Raw genomic sequence first — 15,512 nt, forward strand, 5'->3', positions numbered from 1 at the left:
AAGCTTTTATTTAATAATGCCCACAGATATGTTACAGTTTTACAGCACTGTTATTTGAAAGCATTATGCTACTTTTAAATCAGCCGTTAAAATCGTTATATTTGAATTCAAGTACAATTTCGTAACAATATATTAGGATATTATGACATTATGACTAAAATAGCACACCGTGTGAATACCCCAATTATTTATAGATTTTATATTGTATGTTATCAGGCACTATATGCTATGTAATATAATTATTTTGGCCTTTTTAGGCTTTGTATTACAAAGAAATGAAATAAATTAAAATTAAGTTAAATACAATTGCTTAATACACAAAACCCCTTGTATCCTTGTATCGAGTGTATTATTGTATTCAAATACAATAGTGTAAGCATGTTGGAAATGTGCATACAAAAATTAAATACACTTACCCTCATTAACACGAAGTCTGGTTATGCCTTAACTAATAGTTATACTGTAGGTTAAAATTATTTTTGTATGAAAACTGTCAGTATAACTATTAGTTAAAACTCCCTAATTCGATTCGAAAGAAACAAATAAACAAAAAGTGTAGCAAATGTATAAAGAATACAAATTCGAACGAATTTCTTTCCGAAACGAATTACATACGAATACCTATAACATAGTGGAGAGGGGGGCATGTTTGAACAGGGCAACTTTGAACCATGTGTTTGCAGTGCAATTGTAAATTTTTTTATTTTTTTTGTAAGAATGTTTTCTTTTGTGAAATAAATTTATTGTTTTTTATTTTTAAATGTTAAATTTTATGGTTTTTCTAATAAATAAATCGAGTCGGATCTTAAAGTATGATTTATCCACCAGATATCTGTCCCTACAACTCTAACATACCACCGTAATTTCAGAAATTATAGCTCGGAAGAAATTATTAAAGCTTTACTAACCTTTCAGCAAAATATTTGTCTTCTAGAGACAAAAATATTGATGTATCATACTTTAATATCCGACTGTAAATGCCAAAGATATAATGAAAAATTTGAAAAGGCAAAAAAAAACATTTTTTTCGTAACTGCCTTGCTGAATTTTTTTAGCTCGCACAAATGTCAAACTGCATATATAAAAAATATTCGCCCGTACGTCCGTATGTCTTGGTGGTACCGAGGCGTATTTAACAAGGTGACAGCAGTGGCGAATTGAAATAAATACAGGCGAATTCACTTATTTTTTATATATAGAGTTTGACATAGGGACGTACGGGCGAATATTTTTTATATATGTAGTTTGACATTTGTGCGTGCTATTTCTATAATCAGCTGTGCTGCCGATGGCACCTTATTAAATGCACCTTGGGTGGTACGCTCTAGTGTAAAGGGCTGCACAAGGCGAATTTATACAAGGTGGAGTCAGTCAAACAGCTGATAATTTTTTGTTTTCGCTTTTTGGTTCTAACAATTGTCAAAGATTGTTTTTATATTTAAATATATACATATTCTAAGCTTATTAACAAAATATTTATTTTATACATAAATAAGTAAAGCCCTCACTATTCAATTATATACACTATATGAAGTTTTAATACTTATTTGTTAAATTTTTCATTTTTGTTTTTTGACATTTGTTAAGACCAATTGTTGTTTTTGTAGAACTGCCACCACCTTGTATGAATTCGCCTTGGGGCTGCACAAGCACATTTTGTAGTCTTCACTATATGACCTGCTTCACTTCACTCGACAATACTGTAAAATTCCTACGCTTGTACTCTGGTGCAGTGAAATAAGGCCATAGGCAATAACGCCATATGGCTCTATTGCTCAACTAGTTGGGAAATAAGACCATATGGCCTTATTTCCCATGGTAGAAGTGAAATAAAGCCATTATGGCATTATTGCATCTTAGAAAATTTTTTGTTATCTTTTATTATATAATGATTTATTTAATTTGACAAAAAAAGAAAGTTCAATCAAAAATTAAAGAACATCCACTCCAAAAACAAAGTATTTTCTAATATTTTATTTAAAAGAAATGCTTTAGTTAGCGAAGCCGCCTGCCGCGTTCCATGGAGGAGAAAGTCCCTAAGAGCGGCCGCAGGCCGCTACGCAGAAAAACTTTATTTGCGAAGACAAGTTTTTTTGCACTCAGTAGTTTGGCTTGCAACTATTCGGTTTCGAAGGAAAAGGTTTTTTTTATTGGCGGCCTGTGGCCGCTCTTAGGGGATTTCTACTACATGGAACGCGGCAGGCGGCTTCGCTAAATGAAGCCTTTCCTGCAAATGATTATAAAATATTTTTTTGTCGCCTGTCACGAGAAAATAACTATACATATGTATGTAATTATAACAACCATTTTTACACTGATATGGCTTTATTTCCACTTTGACCAATAATTGAATATGACTTTATTTCACTCCATCGGGGGTAATAAAGTCATATGGTCTTATTTCTCAACATAATGTGTAATAAGGCCATATGGCCTTATTACCTATGGCCTTATTTCACTGCACCTTGTACTCTCCCTGCCAGCAATTGGAAGTTATATTTTCGATATGCATACTAAAATGTGTCTCTTTTGTGTCGCAAAAATGTTACTCAGCATATAAAAAACATTTTACAAAAACAAATTACATTACTATCGAATTATGCTCATCTTAAAGTACATTTTAGTTACAAACAAATATCCCTAAAAATTAACTTAATAGATAATATTAAAAAGTACATTATGATAAAAAAACGATCCATTTTAGTATACAAAATAATATTATTTTTGGTCAGTGACAAATTTTACAATAACAAATTACATTAATACCGACTTTTTTACATTTTAAAAGAAAGAAGAAGAACATGACAATACTCAGTATATTTATTTTAAAAATTTTAAAATCGTCGGTTGTGTTAAATAAAAAGTGTGTGTTTTAACCAGGGTTTAAAATTAGTTAAACGTTTTTTACATTTGACTACCGACTGCGCAATAAATATGAATCGTTTTCATATTAATGTGCACAAATACTGAAAATATACAAACTATAAACCAATGCCATATATGCACAAGCTTCATGGTAGAAATATTTGTCGCAGTTTTTCCAAAAATATTTTGCCTTACAAAATATTTTACGTTGCAGCTAGAAGACAAAATGAAAATTTTGCATTTTTAAATCTTTTGCTGCCTAAATATATGTATATTTTTGGTTAGCAAAAACAAATGAAATTGCTTGTGTATAATATACAAAAAATTACTACAAAAACATCATACATGCAAACAAATTGCAGCGTGAAAACCATAAACTGCAAACGATATGCGCAGTGAAAAATTCAAACAATGAAAATATGGAAGATGCTAAAAGTAGACTGCCAAACCATACGAAGTTGAAAAATGTAAAATACGAAATTGTGCAAAGTTAAAAATGTTTAAAGCGAAAATGTTTATTTTTAAAATATTTCCGCCGCATATATGGTTTTGTTTTGCCGCATATAGTCATTGAGTAGAAAAATGTGAAAAAAACTATGAAGTTGATTTGGGTGTACAAAATAAAAATTGTATTGAAATGTGTGTTAATAAAGAATTTTAGTGCAATAAAATAGAAGTTTTATTTTTTGAGGTATGTAATTGTATGTATTGTGAAAGATAAATTAAATTAAATAAGATTCTGGACAAAGGATAGCTATTGAATTTTTTGATTGATTGGCTTTTTTAATACGAATTCAAATGTATTCATGCTGGTGGTAATAGGAGTCCAGAAAAATTAGTAAGAAAAAAAATAATTTTGTATGTAAAGCGGTTAAAAAAGGATATATAATGCAACAACAAAATGTGACAACAACAGCCAAATACCATAAATAACAGGATCATTCATTTTATGAATAAAATCTATCATAATAAAGTGTTGTACATTCAAATGTACTATGAAGTTGATTTGGGTGTACAAAATAAAAATTGTATTGAAATGTGTGTTAATAAAGAATTTTAGTGCAATAAAATAGAAGTTTTATTTTTAGAGGTATGTAATTGTATGTATTGTGAAAGATAAATTAAATTAAATAAGATTCTGGACAAAGGATTGAATTTTTTGATTGATTGGCTTTTTTAATACGAATTCAAATGTATTCATGCTGGTGGTAATAGGAGTCCAGAAAAATTAGTAAGAAAAAAAATAATTTTGTATGTAAAGCGGTTAAAAAAGGATATATAATGCAACAACAAAATGTGACAACAACAGCCAAATACCATAAATAACAGGATCATTCATTTTATGAATAAAATCTATCATAATAAAGTGTTGTACATTCAAATGTTTCCTTTCGTAAAATTTGTAACAGGAGAACAAACAAAAAAATAAGCAGCATAGAAAATAATTGTGGAAGAACAATTTTATGTGTAAGATATAATGCAAAAAAGGCACAGGTATAATTACAACAGTAGCAAAAGGAAATTAACTGCAACAACATCAACTTATACACACAAGTAGGTAATTATGATATAAAATTGCTGTATGTGTGTACATACAACAACAATTTATGCAAAAATCATAAACAAATACATAAATAGGTTCAGTCGTGATCGTGAGTGATTTTGTAGCAGGAGAAAAAAGGATAAAGAGGAATGATAGAAAATGTAAGTATCAACAAAAGAAAGGAAAAGAGTTAAAAAGGGATAGAAAATGCAACAACCAGATTATGGAAGGACACATGCATGAAAGCAAGAATAATTTATCGCTACAAATGAATACAAAGAGGTTATAAATAACAGGAGATACGAAATTTAAGAAAGTTCCTGAAAATATAATTCTGCAATCAATATTACAACTATTCGCGAAAAAAAAAATAACGGACACAACGACAAGTGTACAAATAATAAAAAACAAATACGCACAAAAATCCTTTACAAAAAACAACAACTCAGTGCACATGACAAAAATTCCTCGATCTAAAAATAAACCAAAATGCGTAATAAAAAATAAAACAATGCAATAATAATATCATCCGCTATCCTTTGCTCATAACCTTCTTGAATATACTTTCACTGCATTCCTATCCTTCACAATACATATATTTTTTTTAGCATTCTATACTTTTTTTATTTTACTCCTGTTACAAACGCTCAGCCAATCATACTCATTTGCATTTCAGATTGCACAAGTTGTTGTTGACTTTTTAATTTTCTACATTAACAGTAAAGAAACAACAAAATGCAATTAATTGCAACGGTACTCCACCACATGTCTAGAAATTCCTTTGCTTTGTATTTGTTCCTATTTTTTGAATGTGTTGTTGCTTTATGCAGCTAGAGGACACACAACCAACAGTTGCATTTCAAAATTACTTGAGGTAGTAGTTAAGTAGTTGTTGTTGTATTTCCTTTTTCTCCTGCTGCACTCGTGCCTATGTAAAAAATTTGTTGTGCCTTCGTTGCATAATTTGTTCTCTGTTGCTTATTTGTTTTTTTGTTCTCCTGTTAGAAATACTACGAATGGATACATATGAATGAGCATTTAAAACAGTGATGTTCAAAAATATAAATGAAGATGTATTGGTGAGAGAGCTACCCAGCAAACATAATGTCAAACACTTAAAATAAGAACAAAATAAAGAATGTTTAGATTTAGAATTTTTGCCAGATATAACCGATTTATTAAATGAATGTAATTTAAATTTTAAGGAAATAAAAGAATACACATTATACGACCGAAATTCTCTAAAATTTTTTATTTATTTCTGACTTTGTTGTTTTGTGTTCATTTGTAATTGAAACGCGTGTGTTTGCTTTGCTTCGTCCAAAAACCAACCAACAACAATGCTTAATGAATTTCTGAAAAAATTAGACATTTGTTACGCTCTTTTAAAGAGAACAAGAATATGTGTGTTGTTACTCAGCGCGAAAGCACAATGAAATGAACATCATTGATTTAAAAACACAAACAAAGTCGATCAATTTCGCTCTCACTTGATATTTGTATACAGTAAAATTTTCTTCATTGCAGAATTATATTTTCAGGAACTTTCTTAAATTTCGTATCTCCTGTTATTTATAACCTCTTTGTATTCATTTGTAGTGATAAATTATTCTTGCTTTCATGCATGTGTCCTTCCATAATCTGGTTGTTGCATTTTCTATCCCTTTTTAACTCTTTTCCTTTCTTTTGTTGATACTTACATTTTCTATCATTCCTCTTTATCCTTTTTTCTCCTGCTACAAAATCACTCACGATCACGACTGAACCTATTTATGTATTTGTTTATGATTTTAGCATAAATTGTTGTTGTATGTACACACATACAACAATTTTATATCATAATTACCTACTTGTGTGTATAAGTTGATGTTGTTGCAGTTAATTTCCTTTTGCTACTGTTGTAATTATACCTGTGCCTTTTTTGCATTATATCTTACACATAAAATTGTTCTTCCACAATTATTTTCTATGCTGCTTATTTTTTTGTTTGTTCTCCTGTTACAAATTTTACGAAAGGAAACATTTGAATGTACAACACTTTATTATGATAGATTTTATTCATAAAATGAATGATCCTGTTATTTATGGTATTTGGCTGTTGTTGTCACATTTTGTTGTTGCATTATATATCCTTTTTTAACCGCTTTACATACAAAATTATTTTTTTTCTTACTAATTTTTCTGGACTCCTATTACCACCAGCATGAATACATTTGAATTCGTATTAAAAAAGCCAATCAATCAAAAAATTCAATAATATCCGCTAGCTATCCTTTGTCCAGAATCTTATTTAATTTAATTTATCTTTCACAATACATACAATTACATACCTCAAAAAATAAAACTTCTATTTTATTGCACTAAAATTCTTTATTAACACACATTTCAATACAATTTTTATTTTGTACACCCAAATCAACTTCATAGTTTTTTTCACATTTTTCTACTCAATGACTATATGCGGCAAAACAAAACCATATATGCGGCGGAAATATTTTAAAAATAAACATTTTCGCTTTAAACATTTTTAACTTTGCACAATTTCGTACAAGGCGAATCTATAGAAGGTGACGACAGAAGAACAGCTGATTATTTTTTTTATTCAGTTGTTTAGACAAGTGAACTGTCAATTCACTTGTGTTTGTTGTGGCGAAAAATACAACAAACCCAAAAGCAAAAACAACCACAGGCAACTTTGACAGTTCACTTATCTTTTTACAAAAACAAAGTACATGTTGTTTTTGTATATGTTGTATTTGTTGTAGTTCTGTCGTCACCTTCTATAGATTCGCCTTGATTTCGTATTTTACATTTTTCAACTTCGTATGGTTTGGCAGTCTACATTTAGCATCTTCCATATTTTCATTGTTTGAATTTTTCACTGCGCATATCGTTTGCAGTTTATGGTTTTCACGCTGCAATTTGTTTGTATGTATGATGTTTTTGTAGTAATTTTTTTGTATATTATACACAAGCAATTTCATTTGTTTTTGCTAACCAAAAATATACATATATTTAGGCAGCAAAAGATTTAAAAATGCAAAATTTTCATTTTGTCTTCTAGCTGCAACGTAAAATATTTTGTAAGGCAAAATATTTTTGGAAAAACTGCGACAAATATTTCTACCATGAAGCTTGTGCATATATGGCATTGGTTTATAGTTTGTATATTTTCAGTATTTGTGCACATTAATATGAAAACGATTCATATTTATTGCGCAGTCGGTAGTCAAATGTAAAAAACGTTTAACTAATTTTAAACCCTGGTCTATATCATATACACATTGAAAAGTGAATGAGTATTGTGCACAACAAAAATAAAACGAATATGAGTTTGTTGTGTATACGATCGTATGTTTTACATTTCAATGATATGATCAAAAATTATTCGAATCATTCGAATTATTTTTGTTTTCATGAATGAATTTTTCTATGGATGCATTTCAATGTGTGCGGCCTATTGTGGGTTTTTTCGCTGTTTTTTGGAAGTGGTGCAGTTTTTACGTTTTGTTTTATTTTGTAAAACAATAAAATCTTATTCCTAGAATTTCGTCCATTTCAATAAGGTCATAAATTTAATATTTTAAATTGGATGTTTAATCTTTTGGCTATTTTAATTGGAATCTATTATTTAAATTGGACGTTTGTTTTACTCATTTGTATATGTATTTACTATGTAATTTATTGCAACTAATTTTCTTTCAGATTCGATCAACCACTAATTAATTGCTACATTTGAAGATAAGCAACTGCAAAAATCACGTTTTGACGTTTTGAAACATGACTGAAGTTGATGTTTCAATACCAGACGGCTCGGCTTTGACGGTGAATATTGGAAATAACGAATCAAACAACAGTAACAGCAATGCAAATGAACAACAGCAACAACAGAATGGGTCGTCCAGTGATAATAGCAGCAACAACAATAACGGCAATAGTAAGGACGAGGTCATGCATGTAGATGGTGTTGATACCGAAGAAGATGATTCACAAATAACCTCATCAACTGAGAATGGTGCCAGAGATGGTAATGGTGAGAGAGATACAAACCGTAAGGAATTGACCATTAAGTCGGTGGCAAGTTTAAATGAGGATTCATCAAATGCATGTGAGAGTATTTCACAGAATTGTGATTCAGCACCCAAAACCGGTGAGGATAGTGTAGATAGTGTCAATAGTTTATCGGAAAAAGCGACCTCAAACAATGCCGACACTGAAAACGATGACACCAATACTAATGACAGCCATGCTCAAACAAAAAAATCTACAAATAATGATGAAGATGATGGCGGCGTGAGTCAGGATGGTTCAATTCAATCCAAAAGTACAAATCATGTTGACGAAACCTCCAATGACAACTCCAGTCATACTAACGACCCACTGGCGGTACCGAAACAAAAGGAGAATGGAACCATTGTCAGCCAAGAGAAAAAACAATCCGATGGTGGTGTTGTTGACTTGGGTGACGATTCGGATATTGAAATGTCTGAAGTACCGAATACTCTCGTCAAAAATAGCAACAGCACTGAAAAGCCAGAAGAAAATGATTCAGATGGCGCTGTGTTAATTGGTTCCGACTCGGAAAATGAAAATGATAAACAGCCCGCCAAAATCACAAAGCCAACACCTCCTATCAAACCCACTGAAGTGATCGATGACGACGACGATGATGATGATTGTGTGGTAATCGAAGATGATAATCCAGCACCAAATGATCTCACAAAACGCAAAATGGATGCTGTAAGTGAAGATTCCCAGCCACCTAGTAAACGGCAGCGAAGTAGCGCTCATCCAATGCGTGGACAAATTAATATTAAAGACGCTAGAACTTTAATAACTCCGCCAATAGCACATGAGGCGACAGCAAAGCGTATGCCCGACGTTAATGTTTATCCTGTGAATATTGCAACTGCTACGGGCTCCGGTCCACCAAAGTTAGTGCCCGTTGGTGCACCAATACCTGCTGCTTCGTCGGCCGCCGCAGTCTTGGCTGGTTTAACTGGTTTGAATACGCCTTCCAATACAAATATTCTGCCTGGTCTCACAGACGAAATGTTTGTTCTGGAAGCTCCATCATTCATAGTCCCGTATATTTATGAGAAACCCCCTTCGGAACAAATAAAGGATGTGGTCAAAGAAATCGAATCAAAATTCTCCTTCACCAAAGAAGATTTTGATGACGTGGTCAAGGTCGACGAATTCGATATGATGACGGAACAGAACAAGGAGGATCGCGAAGAAGAGACGAAGAAGAAAAAGAAACGTCGACGTGATGACGGTGATGATGAATCGTGGTCGGAGGAAGAGGAAGAGTCGGAAGACGACGATGATGATGATTCCGAATCCGGTATGCGTACAAAAGTACTCATCAAAGAAGCTTCTGATGACATGTCGGCTCTAAAAGGGGCTATTAAACCCGTTATCTCCACTGCTGCAACAACAGTGGGAGCTGATGGTGCCGCCACGAAACCAGGCCAAGAAAATTATTTTGAAAGTCCTTTAGGCAAATTCTTCATGGACATAGGTGTTGGTCTGGTTCAGGAGTTTGTACAAAATGATTTGATACGTTTGCAGAAACGTAAAATGCGAAAAAGTTTGGGCAGCAATACAGGCGAATTTGAAAAGGCAATTGCAGCTCTTACTGCCAATATGGAGGCTTCAAAGAAAAAGAATTCCCCTTTCAAATTCAATATGAAACGTTGCGAGTTCTGCAATTTCAAATCCGAATCTGCCCTGTCCATGGCAAATCACTACGAAACACCTCATATGAATGGTGTGCTGTACAAGTGTAACTTTTGTATTTTCGAAATACGCAACGCTACTGAAATCGTGTACCACATGGAAGCTGTTCACAATATTAAAGCACGTCTAATCAAACCGCTGCCTTATCATCAATGTCCAAATTGCAGTTTTGAGGATAATGGCAAAGCGAAATTAGCCCGCCATCAGCCTGTTTGTGCGAAAAAGTTCAGACCCGAAGTAAACATGACACCTCCTAATGATTGGGAAGCTCCTGCCAAGATACCGCGTCTTAAACCGCGCCATGGACTGGTGGCAACCGCCACAGCATACCAGGCCATGGCAGCCCAAGCTGCCGCCCAAAAAGCTGCGTTGGCTTCTATACAACAGCAGCAGCAGGCTAGAAATCTGCAGGCTGCTGCCTTGGCAGCTCAAAATGCTGCCAATAAACTTCGTGGAAGGGCACCTCCAGCACAGGCGGGCAAAAATGCACAAAATGCCGGTGCCATGATGAGAGCCGCCAATCAAGTGCGAAATCCTGCAGCTACAAATGTGGTATTGCCAAACAACTATCAAATAGGCGCCGGAGGCCAAATAATACAAAACCCTATAGGCAAGAAATCAACCGGACAACCAAGTATTTCAATAACACCGCTACCTCGTCAATCAGCTGGTGGAGCAGCTGGTTCATTAGCATCGACTAGCAAGGTACCACCAGCTGGTATGAAACCCGGCCAAAGTCCTGGGGGAGGAAAAGCTCAATTTGTAATATGTGAAATATGTGACGGTTACATCAAGGATCTGGAACAATTACGTAACCATATGCAGTGGATGCACAAGGTCAAGGTAAGTACATAATTAAATATTTATTCGACGATTACTTTAAACATATTTCTCTTTATATAGATTCACCCGAAAATGATATACAACCGACCACCATTAAATTGCCAGAAATGTCAATTCAGATTCTTCACTGATCAGGGATTGGAACGTCATCTGTTGGGTTCGCATGGTTTAGTTACAAGTTCCATGCAAGAGGCGGCCAACAAAGGCAAAGATGCCGGCAGATGTCCAGTATGTGGAAGAGTAAGTTTTTTTTCTTCTTCATTAAACAATTCACATGGGTAACATTACTAATTTGGTTTTTGCGTTAATTCTGTTCCAGATGTATCAGTGGAAACTATTGAATCATGTTTCACGTGATCATCATATGACTTTGAAACCAGCACATTTATCCTATAAATGTACCGTCTGCACTGCCACCTTTGGCATGTACAAACAATTCGAAACACACGTGTACACAGCACATAGTACAGTGGCCAAAAAGGCAATGGATGGCAAAAAGAATTCACCCGCTCCCAATACGGCAGCCAGCAGCAGTTCAGGGCGTAATAGTTTAAGTGCTGCCAATGATTCGTTGTTGAAACCATTAAAAATAAATGATGAGATCACAATTATACCACAGCCTGCATCGAAATCACGCATTTCAAACATGGATACACATGTTATTGGTAAGTATTAACGACAATTACCTATACATAGTTATGAATTGGTTTCACTAATAAACACATAAATTCAAATGGAAAAAGCCAAATTTGTTTAAATGGTTTCAGATAGAATCTAGATGTGCCAATTTTTTTTTTCAGATTAAATTAAATTTTGCACTAATAAAAAGACATAATAGTAAATTTGTTTTTCGTAGTACATATTATCGAATAGGGTACAATTCCGCTATTTCATATTACTTCTTCCTTTGTTTATAAAGCATTAAAACTACAAAATGCTACAACCGACTGTACCGAATCTTATATGTGTACCCATCTTCTAAGTATATTTTTATATAATGATTAAAAACTAAAATATTCTTTACGAAAAAGAATAAAAATATGGTCTAAATATGCTAATAACATTCTTAAAATGTTCTGAACGGATAAATACGGTTTGAATGGTTCTATAGGACGTACAGGAAAATATTTGCTGTTGCAAACATTTTCGACACTTACATTTACTAGAAGTTTCTATATTCCAAACGAGTTCGTTAAAATAACAAAACACATTAAATTGTAAATTAAAGTACTCGCTTTGCATATAGAAACTGGTTGTTAGGCATACAAATTCATACCGAATTACAAAATAAGAAATTCTGTATATTTTATTTTTCTGATTAATTCGATATGGAAAAACAAGTAAGAGATCTATATTCGGCTGTGCCGAATCTTATATACCATTCACCAAATTATACTTAAAAAAAAAATTTTTAATATTTTTAGGTAAACAAAATTTATTTTTTTTCCAAAGTTGTTTTTTTAATTTTTTGGAAAAAAAATTTTCGAATTGTTTATTTTATTTTTTTTTTAAATTTTTAATTTTTTTTTAATTTTAATAAGGGCCTTTAGATAGACACAATGAAATATATAACAATTAACACTATTGACTTGTATGTACATTAGGGTGGCCCCGTTTGTACGGAGAAAAAATAAGGTATCGATGTTCCCGCCTAAAATGAAAATTTGATTCATTCTAAGACTACGTTTTGAAATTTTTTCGTCCTGGGGTCAATATTTGGCGAGCTGGATCAAAGGATAAGAAGGTCCTTTTTTGAGGTTTTTTACATTTTTTCCATATTTCTTCCAAAGGAAGTATACGTAAATTTGGTATCATATGAAAGGTCTTTGAGAGACGCATTCAATTGGTTAAAAGAAATTTAAAAAAAAAAAATTTTAATAAAAAAATTTTAAAAATTTTCGACAAAATTTTAGTTTTTTTTAATTTTTTCATAGAATTTATTCAAATACATAGATGAAATTTCTTGATCATAAACATCATGTAATTTCACCGAAATGGTTTTTCTCGTTTTTTAAAATTCAATCCAGTTCAATGTTTATTCAAATTTGTTTAAACCTAATTTCATCCCTATCTGACAATCTCTGTACTCAATTCATAGTATATGTAATGGGCATCAAAATAACTCAAATTTTATAAGCTTTCCATCGATGTATAAATTCGTATACTTTTCTTTTGTTACACTACGAATATTTAAATTAATGCTAAAACATTATTCCATAATAATAATAATAATTTGCTTTTGAATGTTGTTGTTTTTTGTCGTTTATTTTTAAAGTAATGAAGAAGAATTTGTATAAAATCATTGACAACTAGTAAAATTTTAAGAGAACATTTTTTCTCTTTTTTTTTAATTTTTACAAAAAATCTTAAAATCAAAAGGGCATAACAACCAAAAAAATAAAATTTTACATTTTGATTGGAAATAATACATTGCAACATAGCACATTTTAGAACACTGTTGTCAACAATACCAATTTTATTTATTTTAATTTTATTAAAGAAAAATTCAAAGGGCATATCAGACATGATTGTGTAGGTTGGGAGATAATAAATGTAATAACAAATCATTTTTATAACAAAAATAGTTTTCATACTACATATTTTTTTTTTTTGCGTTTATTTAAATTGCAATCTATCTTAATACAGATAATAAGCAACTTTGATAAACAAATTTAATAAAACATTGATAGATGTACTCTTTTAAGTACAACTATAAGTATTATAAATTTACATATTTGTGACATTTAACATATTTATTATATACTTCGTCAATTCACAATTCCAACACTCAATTTTAATTGTCATTCCTACACGGATTTAATAGATTGGAAAGAGGTAGCCTTCTCAGAGCCCCCTTGCATTCAATTTTACTCAACAGAACAATTAATGAAATACAACGACTCAAGCAACATTATAGATATTCCAGGTAAAACATTATAAATTCTCATAAAAATCGCTATAATAAAATTAAACTTTTTACTAGAAAATTATTTTATCTTTGGTTAAGCTATTATGTATAAAATCGTGATATTTTAATAATATATTACTAATTTCAGATTTTCTATGTCATTCACAAAATACAGAACGATTTGTACATTTTGTCAGTCAATCCATGCTATCAGTAATCGAAAAAACTCATGTAAACGAATTTGTAAATAAATATATATGAAAAAATTATGTTAATATTAAAATATTTTCTATGAATTTATATTTTTAAGTTTTAACTGTTAATTAATATTTCTCATTTAGCAAACAATATACTAAACAATGTAAAAATATATGTAATAAGCAGTTTTTCACATGTTACTTAAAATTAACAACAACATTCCAAAGGAATAACATTAAAATAATCATTATAGCGCGATGTATAGTAAATGTTTTAGCTTAAATTTAAATATTCGTAATGTAACAAAAACAAAGTATACGAAATTATACATCGATGGAAAGCTTATAAAATTTGAGTTATTTTGATGCCCATTACATATACTATGAATTGAGTATACAGAGATTGTCAGATAGGGATGAAATTGGGTTTAAACAAATTTGAATAAACATTGAACTGGACTGAATTTTAAAAAACGAGAAAAACCATTTCGGTGAAATTACATGATGTTTATGATCAAGAAATTTCATCTATGTATTTGAATAAATTCTATGAAAAAATTAAAAAAAAATAAAATTTTGTCGACAATTTTTAAAATTTTTTAATTAAAAATTTTTTTTTTTTAAATTTCTTTTAACCAATTGAATGCGTCTCTCAAAGACCTTTCATATGATACCAAATTTACATATACTTCCTTTGGAAGAAATATGGAAAAAATGTAAAAAACCTCAAAAAAGGACCCCAGGACGAAAAAATTCAAAACGTAGTCTTAGAATGAATCAAATTTTCATTTTAGGTGGGAACATCCGCTACTTTAATTTTGGGGCCACCCTAATGTACATATATTACATTATGTAATAATTTTAAACAGTAAAGAATTATGGCAACAACAACATGCATGAACGAAAATTCATGTTTTGTTACTTTATCACTTTATAGTTTTTACTGTTTTTTTTTTTGGTAAGGGCAGGCAGGAGCAGCTGATTTTTTAGCTGAGACTTCAAGCTGTAATTTCACATCTTTCGTTAAACAGCGCTCCACAGCGCTAAAAATATGCAGTCCACTGAAGTTGATGAACATTGAAATTTTGATGTTGTTTATATTTTGTTCTACGACATTTTTTATATGGCACTTTTCCAACTTTTTTTAATGCAAATCTCATCTGTGACAATTGGAAATATACAACAAAGTCAAATGATATATGAACTTCGAGAGTGTCTGTCCAAACAAATAATAAATATATCAGCCTTATATTACGGAATCATAATATTCAGATATCTGACAACAAAATACCAACAAATTATCCAAATCGGCGAACATGAAAAAAATGAATTTCGGACACTCTTCAACCAATGTGTGGCCTAACTATTGAAATGGCACTCGGTAGTTCTCCTGTTTCTGCTTCTATTGTTTTTT

At 31.4% G+C, this 15,512-nt stretch overlaps 1 protein-coding gene across 2 annotated transcripts in view; it reads left to right on the forward strand.

Moving 5' to 3' along the window:
* Positions 1-15,512, forward strand: part of MEP-1 — a 42,931-nt gene that overhangs the window by 26,099 nt on the left and 1,320 nt on the right. For both annotated transcript variants that reach the window (XM_065514867.1, XM_065514868.1), the window contains exons 2-4: positions 8,114-10,993; positions 11,054-11,233; positions 11,313-11,658. In XM_065514867.1, coding sequence (XP_065370939.1) covers positions 8,189-10,993; positions 11,054-11,233; positions 11,313-11,658 — 3,331 coding nt within the window. In that variant the 5' untranslated portion in view covers positions 8,114-8,188. The remainder of the gene's footprint in view (positions 1-8,113; positions 10,994-11,053; positions 11,234-11,312; positions 11,659-15,512) is intronic.

This window comes from Calliphora vicina, unplaced genomic scaffold (assembly GCF_958450345.1).
Source record: "Calliphora vicina unplaced genomic scaffold, idCalVici1.1 scaffold_21, whole genome shotgun sequence".
Lineage (NCBI taxonomy): Eukaryota > Metazoa > Arthropoda > Insecta > Diptera > Calliphoridae > Calliphora > Calliphora vicina.